Raw genomic sequence first — 15,081 nt, forward strand, 5'->3', positions numbered from 1 at the left:
ACTATAAAATCTTAAAATACAATTTCTTTATGAATACAATTTTTTATAGAAGCTGCCATTCAGTGAACTAATATTAGATTTTTCCTCTCATGTAATTTTTTTCCAGCTATTTCCCCCTCCAAGAATTATGAATTACAAATTTTTTGCTTGTTTTTCACCACCTGTATTACAGCTCAGGTTGGCTCATGGCTCAGCCAGCTGCTCGCTGGCTGTTGCTTTGGTGATAGAGGCTCAGCAGCAGCAGATCTCTGATGGTTTTTCTATCCAACTTCTCCTGCTGAGCAAGATGGCACAGCAGAGTCCCCAGACTGGCACAGGAGGGACAGCATTTAAAAATAGGCCAGAAGTGAAGCAGCAAAGAGAGAGCAGAAACAGGACAGAGATGAGGCACTTGACTATTCAGAGAAACTAATCTGAAAGCGTAACTAACCCATGTGTAATATAAGCTCTTCTTAAATAGGCTATAATAAATGCTGTAACTCAGCTTATTTGATCCAGCCCTCATCTGTCGGGAGGACTGCTACAGTGGTTTATTTTAATATAGCCCCTACTATTTGACTCTCCGAGTTGAGTACTTTATCAAGAATTTAGTATCAAGTTCTTTAGTGTCTAGTGTGAAAAGGTTTCCCACCTCAGCAAGGTATAGTCACAATTAATCCAGAGGATTTTTCTGTACAGCCAGTGTCTTAGAATTCTGTTATGTATTCTGGCTAAATTATGCATGAATAGTTGTTCCAAATGGTTGTGCTGCTTAGTTTCTGTTGTGTAGAAACAGGAAAGGAATAGTAATGATAACCCACCACTGTATGCCTATTCAGAATACTCTGAATCACTCATATCTTGAGATTGATGCCAAACAGTAATTTTTTTTTCTCTCACTGCTGAATGCAAAGCAGTATATATATGTATGGAAGAACTACTCTGAAGGGAAAAAAGTGGAAAGTTTCTTCATACTTCTAGGGAGTGGCATTTTCCTGTATGACACTCATCCAACTGCCAGTGACAAACTGTTCTGAAGTGTAAAACTGTTTTTGTTTTAACATCTTGCTCCTGTGTTAGTATAAGATACACACTACCCGGGGAGCAGAACTTGTTGGGATCTGTTGCCTAGATCCCATGGGGAAAACCTGAGAGTACAAAACATTAATTTTGTGTCAGCTCTATGTAAACTGAGATTATTGCAGAGCTTTTCAGCTGCCTGTTTTCATAACTTTATCAAAAATAGAAGTGTTTGCTTGTTTTAAGCCCCACAAACTCTTGCTTTTAAAAAGTATGTTTCTGTCAGTTTGGTAGTTGAATTTGGAGCTCAAAGTACAAATACAAAAAAAAAAAAACGAAGCTGATACTAAGTTTGATTATACTTTTTTTTTTCTAAACTTATACAGGATTTTAATACTTGGAACCATGAATAATGATTCCCTATTTAATAAATGCTTGTCACTGTGAAATCTGAGCTGTTTTGTTGGCAGCTTTTATCTCCAATCTAGCAATTGAAGAGTCTCTAAATAAAATTTCTGTCTTAAACTATGCTGTAATATTTCATTATAAAGGTGTTAATAATTAGGTAGCAATAAGTGGATCTACAAGTATATGCTGTGTAAAGGTATTACTGTGGAAGCTGAGCTCTCTTGTTTTGAATGTTTTTGTTGCTATAACCATGATAATCAGGCAGTCCAAGTGAAGCAAGGTCTGTAGGCAGAGACAATCTCTGCTATACACCAGGGTTTATAGTTGGAAAAATCTGGCAAGTTTTCATGAATACATCACAGCAACAGACTTCTAACAATGCAGTTGGAAGCAGAGCTGCAGCTGCCAAGCTAAATGTGCATATGGAGCAGTTCCTCTGGACTGCCTCTACTGTGTTCCCCGGCCAGGCAGCCTGGCGGGGCTGTCTGCTGGTGCAGAGGGGGAGCCAAAGGGAGAAGATTGCTGTTCTCAAGAGAACGGAGAGGGGTCCACAGCTCATCACAGGGTTGAGTGGCTGGGTGATAATGTGGCATTTGGAAAATTATGTTGGGCTGTAAACCCAGTCTTGTTTGCACCTGTGACCACCCAGGCACAGTCCAGCTGGGAGAGCTTCCTGCTGGCCTTCCCAAAGCAGCTGGTCAGAGTGAGAGGACACACGGCAGTGCTGTGAAAGTCACCTGCCACCCATAACTGAGTGTTTCTCATTACTGAGTTGTGAGCTGACGGTGGCCTGTAGTTATTTTGATGTCACAGGAGTAGCTCCTTCTGATCATTTGCTCCATGTGTTGAAGTTCACTCAGGTACTCCCGTGGGACTGATCATGAGAACTGTGGGCCTGTCAGTTCTCTCCCTTTGTATTAAACTCCACCAGGTTAAACTCAAAATGGATTCTTCTTAATTAATGTGTAATATGAATATTGCTGCCCCTCTTTGAGACCTGAACTAGGGATTGTATACATAAAAGCATGCCTGTTTTTCCAACTATTGTTGCTTTAGAAAAAAAATACTACTTTTCCCTACAAAAACTACTTGGTCTTTAAAAAAAATTAATGGAATGGTAGTTTTACAGTCAAATTATTTGTGTCTGTATGTATTAAAAGTGTCTTTTCTCCAGATTTTATTCTTGTTCTAGGTTTTTAACTAATCAAGTCTTTTTGTCTTCATAGTGCTTTTAGGTGCCTGAAAGTGTTAACACTTCAAGACCTCAGTATGCGGTGGTTTTTAAATACTGAATAACTAGATCATTTTATTAAGGGAAGGTGACAACGTGTATGCTGTGTGAGGATTCCTTGTGCATGAAAACATGCTGTGTAGAGGAAAAGATTCTTCAGAGTTGTCGTCTAATTGCTGCTCTTTATTTGTAATGATAACCAAGTTAATGAACACGAGATTCACCAAAGCTTACTAAAATCAGACCGTCCCAAAAGGAAATATGCCATTTATTCAAAGCAGTTCCTTTTCTTAAAGGTCTAATGTAGTCAGTAAACAGGGAGGAAATTTAGTTCAGGGACCTGAATAAGTTCCTGCTTTGAGTACTGTCAGCCACAGACATTATTGAAGTGTTTTATACCAAAAGACATTGTGTGATTTTGAACCTGGCTCTGGTTTCTCTTTTAGAAGACATCAAACCGGACTGGTAGAATAAGGACTCTTCCATAACAAGGAAAAGGAACCAGCCTATAATCTCTAGCTCTCAGCAGCCCTACTCCACAGGGTTTTTCTTTTCTATGTCCTGCAGATGGATTTAATCTTTTATGAATTTGTGGTTTTAAAGAGAATTAAATTTACAGAAAACTGTAATAGTGATTTGTTTAGTTTTTCCACTTGTATTTGCCACTGATCTGTGCGTTCTGCTTGGTTATGTTTCATGCCTTTTAAAGCTGTTAGCGTTGCAATGCTCCCTTTGTTTCCTGACCAGAACACAATGGACATTCCAAAAAAAAATAATCCAGATCATGATTTGAATTTATTTAAAGGATCTCCAAATTTTTTCATTAAATAAAAATTACAGTAATTCTGTATTTAAGCTTGTCCTATGGATAAAAATTGAGTGCATTTCTTAGTAATTTGCAAACAGCTGGGGCACTGCAACTTTAGGGACTAATCCTGATTGGTGCTCTGTACCTACAGCATTTAATAATTTCAGTGGGAATTCTGAGTGTTCAGCCTCTTCCAGGATCAGGCTGTTAAGGAATCTATACTTCAATCAATGCATAGCAGAATTTTGCACCAAACTGTAATTACTGTTTATCAGGGGCCCAATTGTAAAATCCCCATATCTTGGGGGATTTCCAGACCCTTAAGAACTCAGCACTTGATAACTTCAGTGAGCAGTTTGGGTTTGCGAGGACAGGAGTTGAGCAGATTGGCTTGCATTAATAGAATTGCACTGACAGTGTTTCTTATAGGATTACTGAATAATTTTTTAATAAAATATAGATTTTATAATCAGGAAGCCAATACTAGGTACTGGAACAATAGTACAGAGGAGTTAATTTTTATTTCTACAGTGTTAAAAGTGCACTTATATGCTGGTTTATTTACATCTTGGGGAAAGGCAAGAGACTGCAAATAGGGAGATTATTACTACTTTCTTTTTTTAAAAAAGAAGGGTTAAGGCAAATTTTAAGACTAAAAATGTTTAAGCAATTATAAACAAGGCTAGACCCTTTGAAAAAAAAAAGTTTAGAAATATTCTTAAAATAAATTTTTATAGTGTTAATTTTGTAATAATTTATGTTTTGCTATACTTCAGAGCTAACTGATCGGTATAGTTTCAGAAACAGTATGAAACTTAGGAAAGTTTAAGCAATGTTTATATTTTTAAAACGTTCTTTGAATTATGTTTTTATTGTACATTTCTTCAGACTGAAAAATGTGTACATATCTTTGTTATTTTTGCACAATTTTTGTCTTGTTCAGTTTTAGGAGCAGTACTATGTTGATTTTTTTTTAATTTATTTTGAGTTATAAAACTGCAGGATTTAAAAAATCTCAGTAACAAAGTCATCCTCTGTAATCAATGAACTGCTATTTCTAGTTGTTGAGGGAAAACAGTGGTTGTGAGATTCAGTGGTTGCTTCTGAGAAATAATGCTAATCAGTGACTGAAGGAGCAATTTTGTAGTTTTAGGAAGCTTTAGCTGTTTCCATGCATCTTTTAATTGGAAAGCTGAATTATGGAGCCTGTCCTTTGAATGCTGCTTAAATTTTATTTTCAACTGGCTTACACCTGACAGCATTTCAGGAAAGTTAAGCACGAAGTAAAATCCCGTGGTGTTCATTCATCTTCAAAGAATCATTATTTAATTAAATGTATTGGAAATTTTAGCCTGCAAAATGAAATGGAAGTAAACTTTTGGAAAAAAAGTGGATACAAACTGGACCAGCCTATAATGCATTCTTAGTGTAGCATTCACTCGTAGTTCTTTTTCTTCCCCATTTGCCTGAAAACCTTGTGATTTGTTTCCAGCAATAGAGGCTCAGAAGCTTTGGTTGTTCCACATTCGCAATGCATAGGCCCGTCAGCCATAAAAAGCGACTTGGATAACTTGTATGCCTTCTTTTGTATCGATGTAACAATTGTAAATAGTGCTGATCGACCTTTGTAGAGAATAGTTTATACAGCATATTCTATAATTGCTGATTCTCAGTGAACTATTGTTTTAAAAAAAAATAAGAAAAAAAGAAATTTTTCTATTTACACCTTATATTTTGTTATGCTGTTGACCCATGGCACTTTAACAAAACTCTGTGGGTTTTGCATAGCTGGTCAGTCATGGGATATATTAAATAACTGTTGTTGCACAGAAATGAATTTGCACCTGCTATATTGTGCTTTCCTACTACAGATTTTAGAACCTTTTCCAGAAGACTTTTGAAGAAAGCATGTCCAATCATTCTAAGAAAAAAAAAATGCCATACTTGTACAGCCAATTTCTTTTCTACAATCCATATTTTGTAACACTAAGTATTTTCATTCTTTGTCCTGCACCTTTATGTATTAGCAGTATCAAATAGAATTCATTCCATGCTTGTGATAATTGTAAGCAGAATAAATGTCTAAAGTAGGTGTAAATAGTAAATTCTATGGCTTACAGTTTAAAAAAGGAAAACCAGAACAAACATGTATCTGATTGATACTGCCATGGTTCAACACCGGGCCTGGAGATATTCTCTAGTGAGCGATTGTATTTTTTGTTTTTTGCTTTATTATTATTTTTTTTTGTAACATGGCTTTGTAAATAAAATAATTTATATGTTTGTAAGAAACAGATGGGGTTTGTCATTATTTCTCTTTGCAAAGCAAAAATGGTGTGTATTGCAAGACTGGCTTTTCTTTTCCCAGAGGCTGAAATACACTTTGCAGATGCCCTGCACTGAGAATTCCACGGTAGTTCAAAGGATCTGCCCAGCTTTCTGTACAGGCCTGAATTGCCCTGGGATTATTTTTGGCATTCATGTCTAAAATATTTCTGTATTTACATGTCAAGACACGTGCAGCGATCAGCTACTGAGGTTTTTTGCACTGATAAAGCATTTTAAAATTCCTTTGCTTAGCTGAATGCATTTTCTCATTCCTTATCAGTGTAAGAATTAACTTTGTTACAGCTGCTAGATTTAGGAATTCTCACTTCAATGGGCAGTACAAATTTATAACCAGTCTTTTTATCGTTGTTAATACTAAAACTGCAGCTCTTATCTGGGCATTAAGATTCTTGTTCTATGCAAAGCCTGTTCCAATTACAGATCAAATGAGACTTAAATTGTTCATTGGCTCGACAGCTCTGCAGAGAGGATTGCAGTTTTTTCTCTTGCAGCCACCCTCTTCTGCAAATCTGGGGAAGATGTACATTGTCATGCTCCTTTTATGAAGTATCTGGAAACTGTCTTGGATTTACTGTAGGAAAGATGCTCACAATTACAGTACCTTTTCTAAAAGCAAGCAGTTTGGACTGCAAAGTGCATTTTTGTGTGCATACACTCAGAACTGGCAGAGGAGATAGGAAGCTGGGCTGCCTTGCAGGAAAAGGGAATTGAAGGAGGGAAATTTTACCTTCTAGGTAAACAGCTTTTTGTGTGATGTCTTGGACTTTCTGATACCTGTCACAAAAGCAAATCCTGAATTTCCTCTTTACTGTTCAATTAGTGCCTTGATCTGAGACACTCTGAGAGACTTTTATTTTGAAAGCTTTTTTTAAAAAATCTTTAGTTTCTCTTTTCCACTACAGAAATAATGAGTATCATGAAGTAGCAGAAGTAGCAGTAGGTGCTGCAGTTTCATCTGATAAAAGTGGTCCCCACGTATGGCTAAAGAGTAACACTGTGTTTATAAGATGCTTTGCTATTTCTTGCAGCTATTAGAAATTAAAACTACAGCCAAGAAAACAATATGGCTGATATATTAGTTGCTTGCCATCATTGCCTATGGCCAGCAAAAGTTGACAACCACTGACTTCACTTCCCGAAAATGAATCTGTACTTTTTTAGCTCTTATGGATTTGTTGGAATAATCTATAAGCTGTTTGCATATTTGGAGTTGGGTTTTCCCTCCATTTTTTGATTATGCACGAGTATTTTGCTTGTAGCACTCCTCTCCTGCTCGGATTCTCTAACATGCTCTAAATACCAGCAATTTTAGAGGGAAGCAGATCACACTGTAACTTTCATTGCACTCTCGTTTTTATGCTTCTGTTTTTACCATGGAACTATTTATTTTAGAAGAAAGTCATTGCTGTGTGCAACCAGGATCTGTTTTATTCTTCAAAATCTGTCAGGATTCACAATTGGAAAAAATGCCAAATACCGATTCCAAAAATATTTGGAGGAGAGTCATACAACACATTCAGACTTCAGAACACAAGAATGTTTATTTCATGCAGATTTTCCTATACTGTTTTTGCTCCTTGAATACTTCCTGAAAGCAACTATTCAAAGCAAATGCGGATCTCTTTTAAAAGATTCTTTCCTAAGTAGAAGCAAGCTAAAGCTGATCATTCAGCAGCAGGTCCCATCTGCCCTTTGACTGGGGGATCCATGGCAGACAGTACTGAGCTCTTGTTCTCATTTTGTAATGCACCACAAATGACACAGGCTGGATTTTTTGTGGGGTGGTTTTGTTGTTTATGGCTGGCCCAAAATATTTGGCTCTAATCTGTGATCTGTTATCCCTCCAGAAAGAAGAGAAGCTTTAGGGGAAGTTTGTCAGCAATAATAATCAGGATTCAGGAGAACTTGATTTGTGAGTAAGACACCAGTAGGGATTTGAGATGGGGCACAGCCTTCATCTGTGCCCTTTGCTGATTTCCCAAATGTGACATATTAAGCTCTGAAATTCAGTCTGAGTTTGATTAAACTTGGAGCAGTAGCTAACATGGTTGATGTGACACCACAAGGGTAGTTTTTTAGAAAAGCTGTTTATCATGGACAAGTGCATTTACAGACTCCACAGGTGTGAAGTCCTTTTGGTGTGAGCACAAAGAACAGCCTGATGAACACGAGAGCAGCCCTGGGAGTCCCGTGTCTGTGCCAGCCCATTTCCAGCCTGGCCCTACTGAGGCAGCAGGTGAAGTGAGGATGGAGGAGACATCACCACAGAAGAGAAACCATCATCCATTCCCAGTGGGAAATTTCCTTAGTGCTGATTTGGAGAGCTGTAGCACAGGTGAGTGAGAGAGGTCACTACTGGGAAATGACTACACAGGCTCAACCTCTTTGCCTTTCCCACCACAGGTGCAAAATATATATATATTTATAAATAAATGTATAGATATATATCTTGCCTCAGTTCTAAGCTGTTCTCAATAGCCTACAAAAGAAACCTTCCTTTCTGGTCAGCTCCACTCTTAAATTGCAATTACTTGCCTTCCTTTTTCTTTAGGTTTCTCTTATTTTGACCCATAAACAGCTGGAGGGTTTTGTTGTATGGTTTCTTGGACGTTTGGGTTTTTTGTTGTTTTTATAATCTTGCCTTGAGCTACTCCTTCCATGTTACTTTTCTTTAGGATTTGTGTTTGTAACACCAACAAGGGCTCTTCCTGGTAACTCTGCTTTTACAAAAGTACTGACTGAAGTGACTACAGTTAGAGTAGATGAGTGGATTTGTCATCAAGTACAGGAAAAGACAGGGGTTAGTCTTCAGAAACACGAACTTTTGGAGATGCACAATCCATACTTGCTTCTGCTTCCTAACTGCATGCCACCTTTTTGTTGCTCGAAATGTCTGTTTAAACCATGGAGTGTCAGAGACACCGAGGCGATGGGGATGGACCTGTGATCTCTTCCACCCTGTGTAGTGTGAACTCATTCTACAGATATTGCTGGAATAAAAGCAGCTGTGCTTTGAAGAGCTTAAACAGGAAAATATACTGTATATCTCAAAGGATGCAGGCTTCTGCTCAAGTAGCTCCTTTTTTCCCCCTTTGCCTTCAGCAGGAGTCCACCATAGTTCCAGGAAATCAGTTTCACAGCTTTTCAGCCGACTGAGAAGTGGACAGTTCTGTGACAGTAAAGTCTTCTGATATCAAACTAGGCATTTTGTGACTTATTCTTACTTCTCCTTGACTCAGAAACAAGAAGTATTTTTGTAATTCCTGATTTATTTTTCCCAGTACATGATTTCTGATGACAGGTTTAGCCTTTATTTTGCAGCTGACTGGGGGAAAGAAAAAAAAAATGCCAACATTGACAGTTTAGGCTCTTGTTCTTGTGGAGAGGACTGGGATGGCACAAGTGGTGATCCAGGTACTTCTGTAGTACATCAAGGACAATTTTTTGACAGAAGGGCTCAACAGGGCAAGTGAGGCTATGCTAGACATGCTGTTCACACATAAGGAAAGGCTGCTGGGAGCACTGACACTGGTGGCAGCCTTGGCAGCAGCAACTACAATATACCAAAGCTTTAGATTCTGAGGGAAGTGAGGAAGATACATAGTTGAATTGCAACCTTGCAATTTAGGAGAGCAGACTTTGTCTCCTGCAGACATTTTGTTGTCAGAATCCCACAGAAGACTGACCTAAAGGGCCCAGGAGGGCACAGGAACAGTCCATTCTGATCTGCAGGAAGCTGAGCAGACATGGAAGAAGGCCAGCATGGCTGAATGGAGAGCTCCTGACTAAGTCAGAGGCAAAAGGCAAGTACACAGACTATGGAAGCAGGGGTGGACTACCCTAGAGGAATAAACACTGCCTAGGCATGCTGAAACACAACTAGGAAAGCCAAAGCTCAGCTGGAGTTGGAGTTAGTGAGGGATGTGAAGGACAGTTCCAGTACATTAGCATGGAAGGAAAAGTGAGTAAAATGTGGGCCCCACTACATGTGGAGGTAACCTGGTGACAGAGGACAGGGAAGTGATGGAGGTGCACTCATGGGTGCCTTTGCATCAGGTTTTAACTGGAGAGGTCTGTGCTCAGAGCTTTGGGTATGTTTTGGGCACTGAGGTGCTATCCCAAGGACATCTGAGTGAAGGACTTGCTTATCCTGCATTTCTAGAAGCCTATGGGAAAAGCTGGGCTTGATTCAAGGATACAGGCTGATACCATTCCCATGTAGCTGAGCACTGGAACACAGAGCAAATGATGTGGAGTCTCCATTCTGGAAACAGTAAAAACTTGACAAGGCTGTGAACAACTTGAGCTGGTCTTTGAAGTTAGCCCAGTTTGAGGAGGAAAGGGAATTGACCACATGATCTCCAGAAGACAATTTCAACTTAATTATTCTGCTCTTCTGTACAATAAAAACAACAGAAAAAGGTGGTTCTGGCTGTTGGGATAATTAATACTCAAGCTTAGTATTTTTGTAAATGTATCATAAAAAATCCCCTGATAAGGAACTCACCTGTGTCTTGGAAGTCCTTGGGGACACACAGAGGGAAGGTGGTGGAGCTCTTCCAAAGCAGTTACAGGAATGGCAGGACCAATCCCTCCAGCTCACCCTTTGGGAAGCACTTGGCTAGGGAGCAATGTCCATGCTGAGGAGCAGCAGAGGCAGGTAAAGCCTTAAAGGAGCTGCTCTCAGCAGCCGTGTGCACAGGAAGCCTGTGGCACACCTAGGGATCTTTCCCAGCCCGTATTACTCCTGCCTTTTCCCACAGCCCTACACTTCACTCTTGTGACACTCCCATTGAAAGAACACGTCCATCTACCTGTTCTCCCCTGCAAGACAAATGGTTGTTCTGGAACCAGCTGCATATCTGACCTGCAGTCCCTGTTTCTCTTCATTACAACTCTTAAAGGCTCACTGTAGTCTATTTAGCCCTATTAAATTAGATAAAAGGCTTAAATTACTAGTGATATTCTGTAGAAGGCTCAGCTTCTGTCACAACAGGTATTAAGCCTTTTAAACAAATCTAATTTATATAACCACTTTAAACAGATGAAAATAATTTGGTCCTTTAGTTCTTTATTAAAATTAATTTAACAGCATCTCTGTAATGGAACCAGAATACTTTTAGATCAAATCCTGTTTTTCTCAGCCACCAGAAGTTAAATTTCCCTTACAATAGCCCATGTGAGCTCCTTACAAATTATCCTGAACTATCATACTTTTAGAGTCCATATATATAGCTGGTACTACCATTGTATGAACTGAGTGTAATAATTTATTACATAAATAATAAATGCATTATTAATTATCAGAATATTTTTTCAAGTAAATAAATTATGCTTCCTTAATAGTGAAATAGAATTTTAAAAACTACATTTCTATTTGTAAATAAAACTGGGATTTGCTCTCTTTAGTGTTTTTTTTAACCATTCGTCAGGGAGACACATTTAAATCTGTAATTCCTGTCCTTATTCTTAAAATTTTAGTCTTAATGTGTATTTCATACTGGTTATCTTTGTTGTCTACTAAAGGAGAAACATCCTTTGCCAAATGCTGGTTTCCTTGACCCAAACACTGACCTACCTACCAGTATTTCACTTGCTTCTTCTTTTCCTGTCAATCTTCCTATCCTTAGGTTCTCATTTTCAAGAATGTATTTTCCACATCTTTATTTCTCCTCTGCTGACCAGCTCTTCTCCTGTTTGTAGTTTTCCACATTTCAATCTACGCTTTCTCCTATGACTCTTTTTTAGGAAAAATTTTTGCTAATGCTTTACTAAGTCAGCAGAAAGGCATAGAAAGACATGCAGGAATGGATTGAGTAACTATGGAATGTTTTACTTAGGAAAAGGAGGTTTCCATCACTGCCTGGCAACTGTCATAGGAGGCAACTCTTGGAAACCTACAGTTCCTCTAGCCCTAATTGAGACTCAAAGCAGGTAGCATAGTCAGTTTAAAATAACAGAGAATACAGGCAGCACATGGCTGTACAATCTCTGCAGCTTTGGATGCTGCCTTTCTCCCACTTTATCTAAGAAAAAATAAGTGAATTCTATTAATGTCCTGTGACATTTTAGTTTGGCAAATAATCAAATGAATTTAGCGCTAGACTTTTCAAAGGAATACTATTCTTCTTTACTGTATACTCATTTATCATTGTCTGATTTTATTTGATGGCAGATAGTTATATCTTTGTAGATTTCCTTAAATTTTTTTCTCAGTGGGATGCTATACTTGATTATGGTTCTCCTAATAACAGTGGGTAGTACAGTCAAAAGCTTCTTTGATGTCTCTTCCCTGTTTGCACAGGCTATGCTGCAAGACTCAATAATGGTTTTAAAATGTAAACTCTCTTACTCTCACTTGCCGGCCACTGGTTTTGCACCTCGTACGGGTGTGGAACACTGGGAACATCCTGGCAGCCCCTCACTCTGTGGGGATGAACCAGGGCTGTGCCTGGGGAGCGGTGGGAGGTGAAGGTGGTACCGCCGGTGGAAGGAGACGGCTGGAGGTGAGAACACAGAATCACAGAATCCTTAGGGTTGGGAGGGACCCTGGAGATCATCCTGTCCAACCTGCTCTGGGACACCTACAGCAGGGGACACGGCAGCACATCCAGGCGGGTTTGGAATGTCTCCAGAGAGGGAGACTCCGCCACCGTCCTGAGCAGCTGTTCCAGTGCTCCGCCACCCTCATGTAAAGAAGTTCTTCCTCCTGTTGAGGTGGAACTTCTTGTGTTTCAGTTTATGGCCAATGCTCTTCTGTCGCCGGCACCACTGAAAAGAGTCTGGCACATCCTCTTGGCAGCGGTCTTTGAGATATCAATAGGCCTTGAGAGGGGATGTCATCAGTCTCCAGAATAACAGACCCTCACCTGCACACGTGTTAAAATTACCGCGTGTAATTTTCTTTCCCCACGAACCAAGGCAGAGCCGGGTCCCAGCCGGGAGCGAGGCGTGTCTGTTCCGGTGCTAACGTGACGACTTCCAGGAAAGTCGGTTTTTCCTCCCCCCTTCCCGCTCGCCCCAGCGGAGCGTCCCGCGGCGGAGCCGCTGCGGGCTCGGCCGCTCCGCCCTGCCCGCCCTCCTCGGGCCCGGCCTGGGGCCAGCACAGCTCCCGCCGCCGCCTCACGCCGCCCCGGCCCCGCGGGATGGCGGCGGGCGAGGAGCGGAGCCGCGAGTACCTGCGGCGGCACCGGCTGCCCGAGCTGCTGCACCGCCTCGGAGCGCTGCTGCTCTTCCACCGCCCCGGTGCGCACAGGCCCGGCCCGCCCAGAGCGGCGCCAAGCGGGGGCTGCGCGGCCTCCGCTGCCCCGCTGAGGGCCCGCTGCCCGCGGGCGCTCTGACGCTCTGACCTCGTTGCAGAAAAGCCCCGCGAGTTCCTGATCCAGGTGCTGGAGAGGGTAAAGGCTGGGAGACGAGCCGAGGGCGAGTACCCGTTCCTCATGGACGAGGCCAACGTGGACGCCATGTTCAGCCTGCTGGATGTCCTGGGCCAGGGCTACATCAGGGCAGCGCAGTACAGGGAAGGTGCGTCCACCTGTGCCCCGCCTCACACCGCACTGTTTCCTTACACAGAATTATTAAAATCGTTTCAAAGTTACCCATCCGTATACTTAAGAGTTATCCACACAGCTGCCCACACGACCTGGAGCTTGGAAAGTAAAAGTTACATGTGGTTAAGTTTCCTACTTTTTAAGTTACATGTTGTTATGCTACACACGTTTACCTTCTGTTAGATCTAGACACCTTTAAATTTAAATTTGCCTTTCCAAAGACTCGCATAAGATATTCTCTTTTGCTAACTTCAGCTCTTAAAACTTTGGGACTGAGCACTGAGGATTTGGAGCTGGAAGACAATGAGATAATCACATTGGATGTATTCAAGGAAGGAATGTAAGTTTAATTGAAATTGTGGGGGGTTTTGGGGTTTTTTTTGGGGAGGGCGGGTGAATAGGAGGTATTTCACTGAGATTTATTTTTTATTTACAAAGCTACATAAATTAAAGCTAAAAGTTGCTAGTTTAAGCTTGACCGTGTCACTTTGCATTGCAAGATTAAAAAAGGTCAGTTACTGCCTGCCCCTCTTGCCTTGCTGTAAGGTGAACCAAGCTCCATGCCCTCCACCACCGCAGTGTCAGGATCCTCTCTTGGTACCTGCCCCCCAGGTGAGAGCACAGGTCACCAGGCAGCCCAGGGCTTAAAATACTGATCTAGGAATGTGGAACAGTGAGGCCCTGTTGTCTTCTTTGCCAGGGGTGGTACCACAGCTAGAGATTAAATGGGTTCAGAATTCAAATAATTCCCCATAGTCAAGGTATGGTTCTAGGAGCAATTTTTTCTTAACGGTTGCAATCACTGAAAGGTAATGAACTAATTATTCTCATTATCTAACCAGAGACTTTATTTTTCTGTTTTAGGAAGAAAAAGATGCTGGAGAGCTGGTCTGTGTATTAGCTTGAGCAGTGGTCTGCTATATATATTAAAAACAGGCATTTTCCCCAATTTTTCTTCTGGTTTGTCAGCTGTGAAGAATCGATTTTAAGCAACACTTTTTCTCATCTTCTCTGCCCTTCAGAAGAGCAATCAGCTGAAAAGGACAAATGACAAGAATGTGCTCATGTCTAGCAGGCACTGGAGGGAGTATTGTTAGGAATTGCTGTTCTTAGATGGTTATAACAGATAGATATAATTAGATGGTTAAAAAAAAAAGTAGATCTCTCTCATGCAACTGAAATAGTATTTTGGAGTTTCCTCCTTCAGGTTATAGTTTACAGTAAAGGATTGCTACCTGTTGGCTCATTACCAGTGAATAAAATTAAGTTGGTTTTTGGACTTCTGCTGGGTTTTGGTTTTCGTGTATTTTTAAGGAAAAAACAACTTCAACAAGTTATGACAAATGTCCAGTGCTAAAGGTAGTTAGCACTTCTGAGTGGTATTTTCAAACTTAGCACACACTGTACAATTTATAAGGAGAAACTTCTTGGAAAAAATTAGGAGATAGTCTTGTACAGAAGAAACAATCTTAATTTGTATGAAGAAAAGAGTGACGTATTCCTTCCTTCTGCATTGATTATATACATTTAAATACAGAACAACCATTACCTGGACTTTGGAGATATAAAACATCTCTGTTTAAAGAGTGACCAGTACATAGGGAATATTAGCCCACGTTGTATAAAAATGCTGTGCTCCTTAGAATGATACAGCAAACACTGACAAAGCAGACTATTCATTAAACATAGTTTTAGCTTCCAAATGCAGTGGCAAGGTGGCCATGGAAAATAAGATC

At 40.4% G+C, this 15,081-nt stretch overlaps 2 protein-coding genes and 1 long non-coding RNA gene across 9 annotated transcripts in view; 2 read left to right on the forward strand and 1 right to left on the reverse strand.

Moving 5' to 3' along the window:
• The window catches only part of ATXN7L1 (ataxin 7 like 1), a 112,194-nt gene extending 106,456 nt beyond the window's left edge, over nucleotides 1-5,738 (forward strand). For 5 of the 6 annotated variants that reach the window (XM_088165820.1, XM_014869005.2, XM_088165818.1 and 2 more), the window contains one exon: nucleotides 3,085-5,738. In XM_088165820.1, coding sequence (XP_088021946.1) covers nucleotides 3,085-3,126 — 42 coding nt within the window. In that variant the 3' untranslated portion in view covers nucleotides 3,127-5,738. Of the gene's footprint in view, nucleotides 1-2,633 lie in introns of all 6 variants that reach the window. The other variant, XM_014869007.2, reaches the window with a different exon arrangement.
• On the reverse strand, nucleotides 5,065-12,812 carry LOC148223737 (uncharacterized). Of its 2 annotated transcripts, XR_015804078.1 has the most exons (3): nucleotides 12,148-12,812; nucleotides 10,303-10,435; nucleotides 5,065-10,191 (listed from the first exon to the last, which is right to left on the reverse strand). It is a non-coding gene; the product is annotated as an uncharacterized LOC148223737 (long non-coding RNA). The 2 variants fall into 2 exon arrangements; XR_015804077.1 differs by having other exon boundaries at nucleotides 10,303-12,812.
• EFCAB10 (EF-hand calcium binding domain 10) lies at nucleotides 12,798-14,624 on the forward strand. The gene is made up of 4 exons (XM_014869013.2): nucleotides 12,798-13,040; nucleotides 13,155-13,319; nucleotides 13,601-13,685; nucleotides 14,210-14,624. The coding sequence occupies exons 1-4, from the start codon at nucleotides 12,941-12,943 to the stop codon at nucleotides 14,244-14,246; spliced, it is 387 nt and encodes a 128-aa protein (XP_014724499.1). The 5' UTR covers nucleotides 12,798-12,940; the 3' UTR covers nucleotides 14,247-14,624.
• The last annotated feature ends 457 nt before the right edge of the window (nucleotides 14,625-15,081 follow it).

The sequence above is a fragment of the Sturnus vulgaris genome, chromosome 5 (genome assembly GCF_052056855.1).
Source record: "Sturnus vulgaris isolate bStuVul1 chromosome 5, bStuVul1.hap1, whole genome shotgun sequence".
Classification (NCBI taxonomy): Eukaryota; Metazoa; Chordata; class Aves; order Passeriformes; family Sturnidae; genus Sturnus; species Sturnus vulgaris.

Coding starts and splice junctions, on each gene's coding strand:
- EFCAB10 (XM_014869013.2), top strand. CDS start 12,941: ATGGCGGCGGGCGAGGAGCGGAGCCGCGAGTACCTGCGGCGGCACCGG. Junction 13,320..13,600: donor GGCAGCGCAGTACAGGGAAG/GTGCGTCCACCT, acceptor TGCTAACTTCAG/CTCTTAAAACTTTGGGACTG. Junction 13,686..14,209: donor GATGTATTCAAGGAAGGAAT/GTAAGTTTAATT, acceptor TTTCTGTTTTAG/GAAGAAAAAGATGCTGGAGA.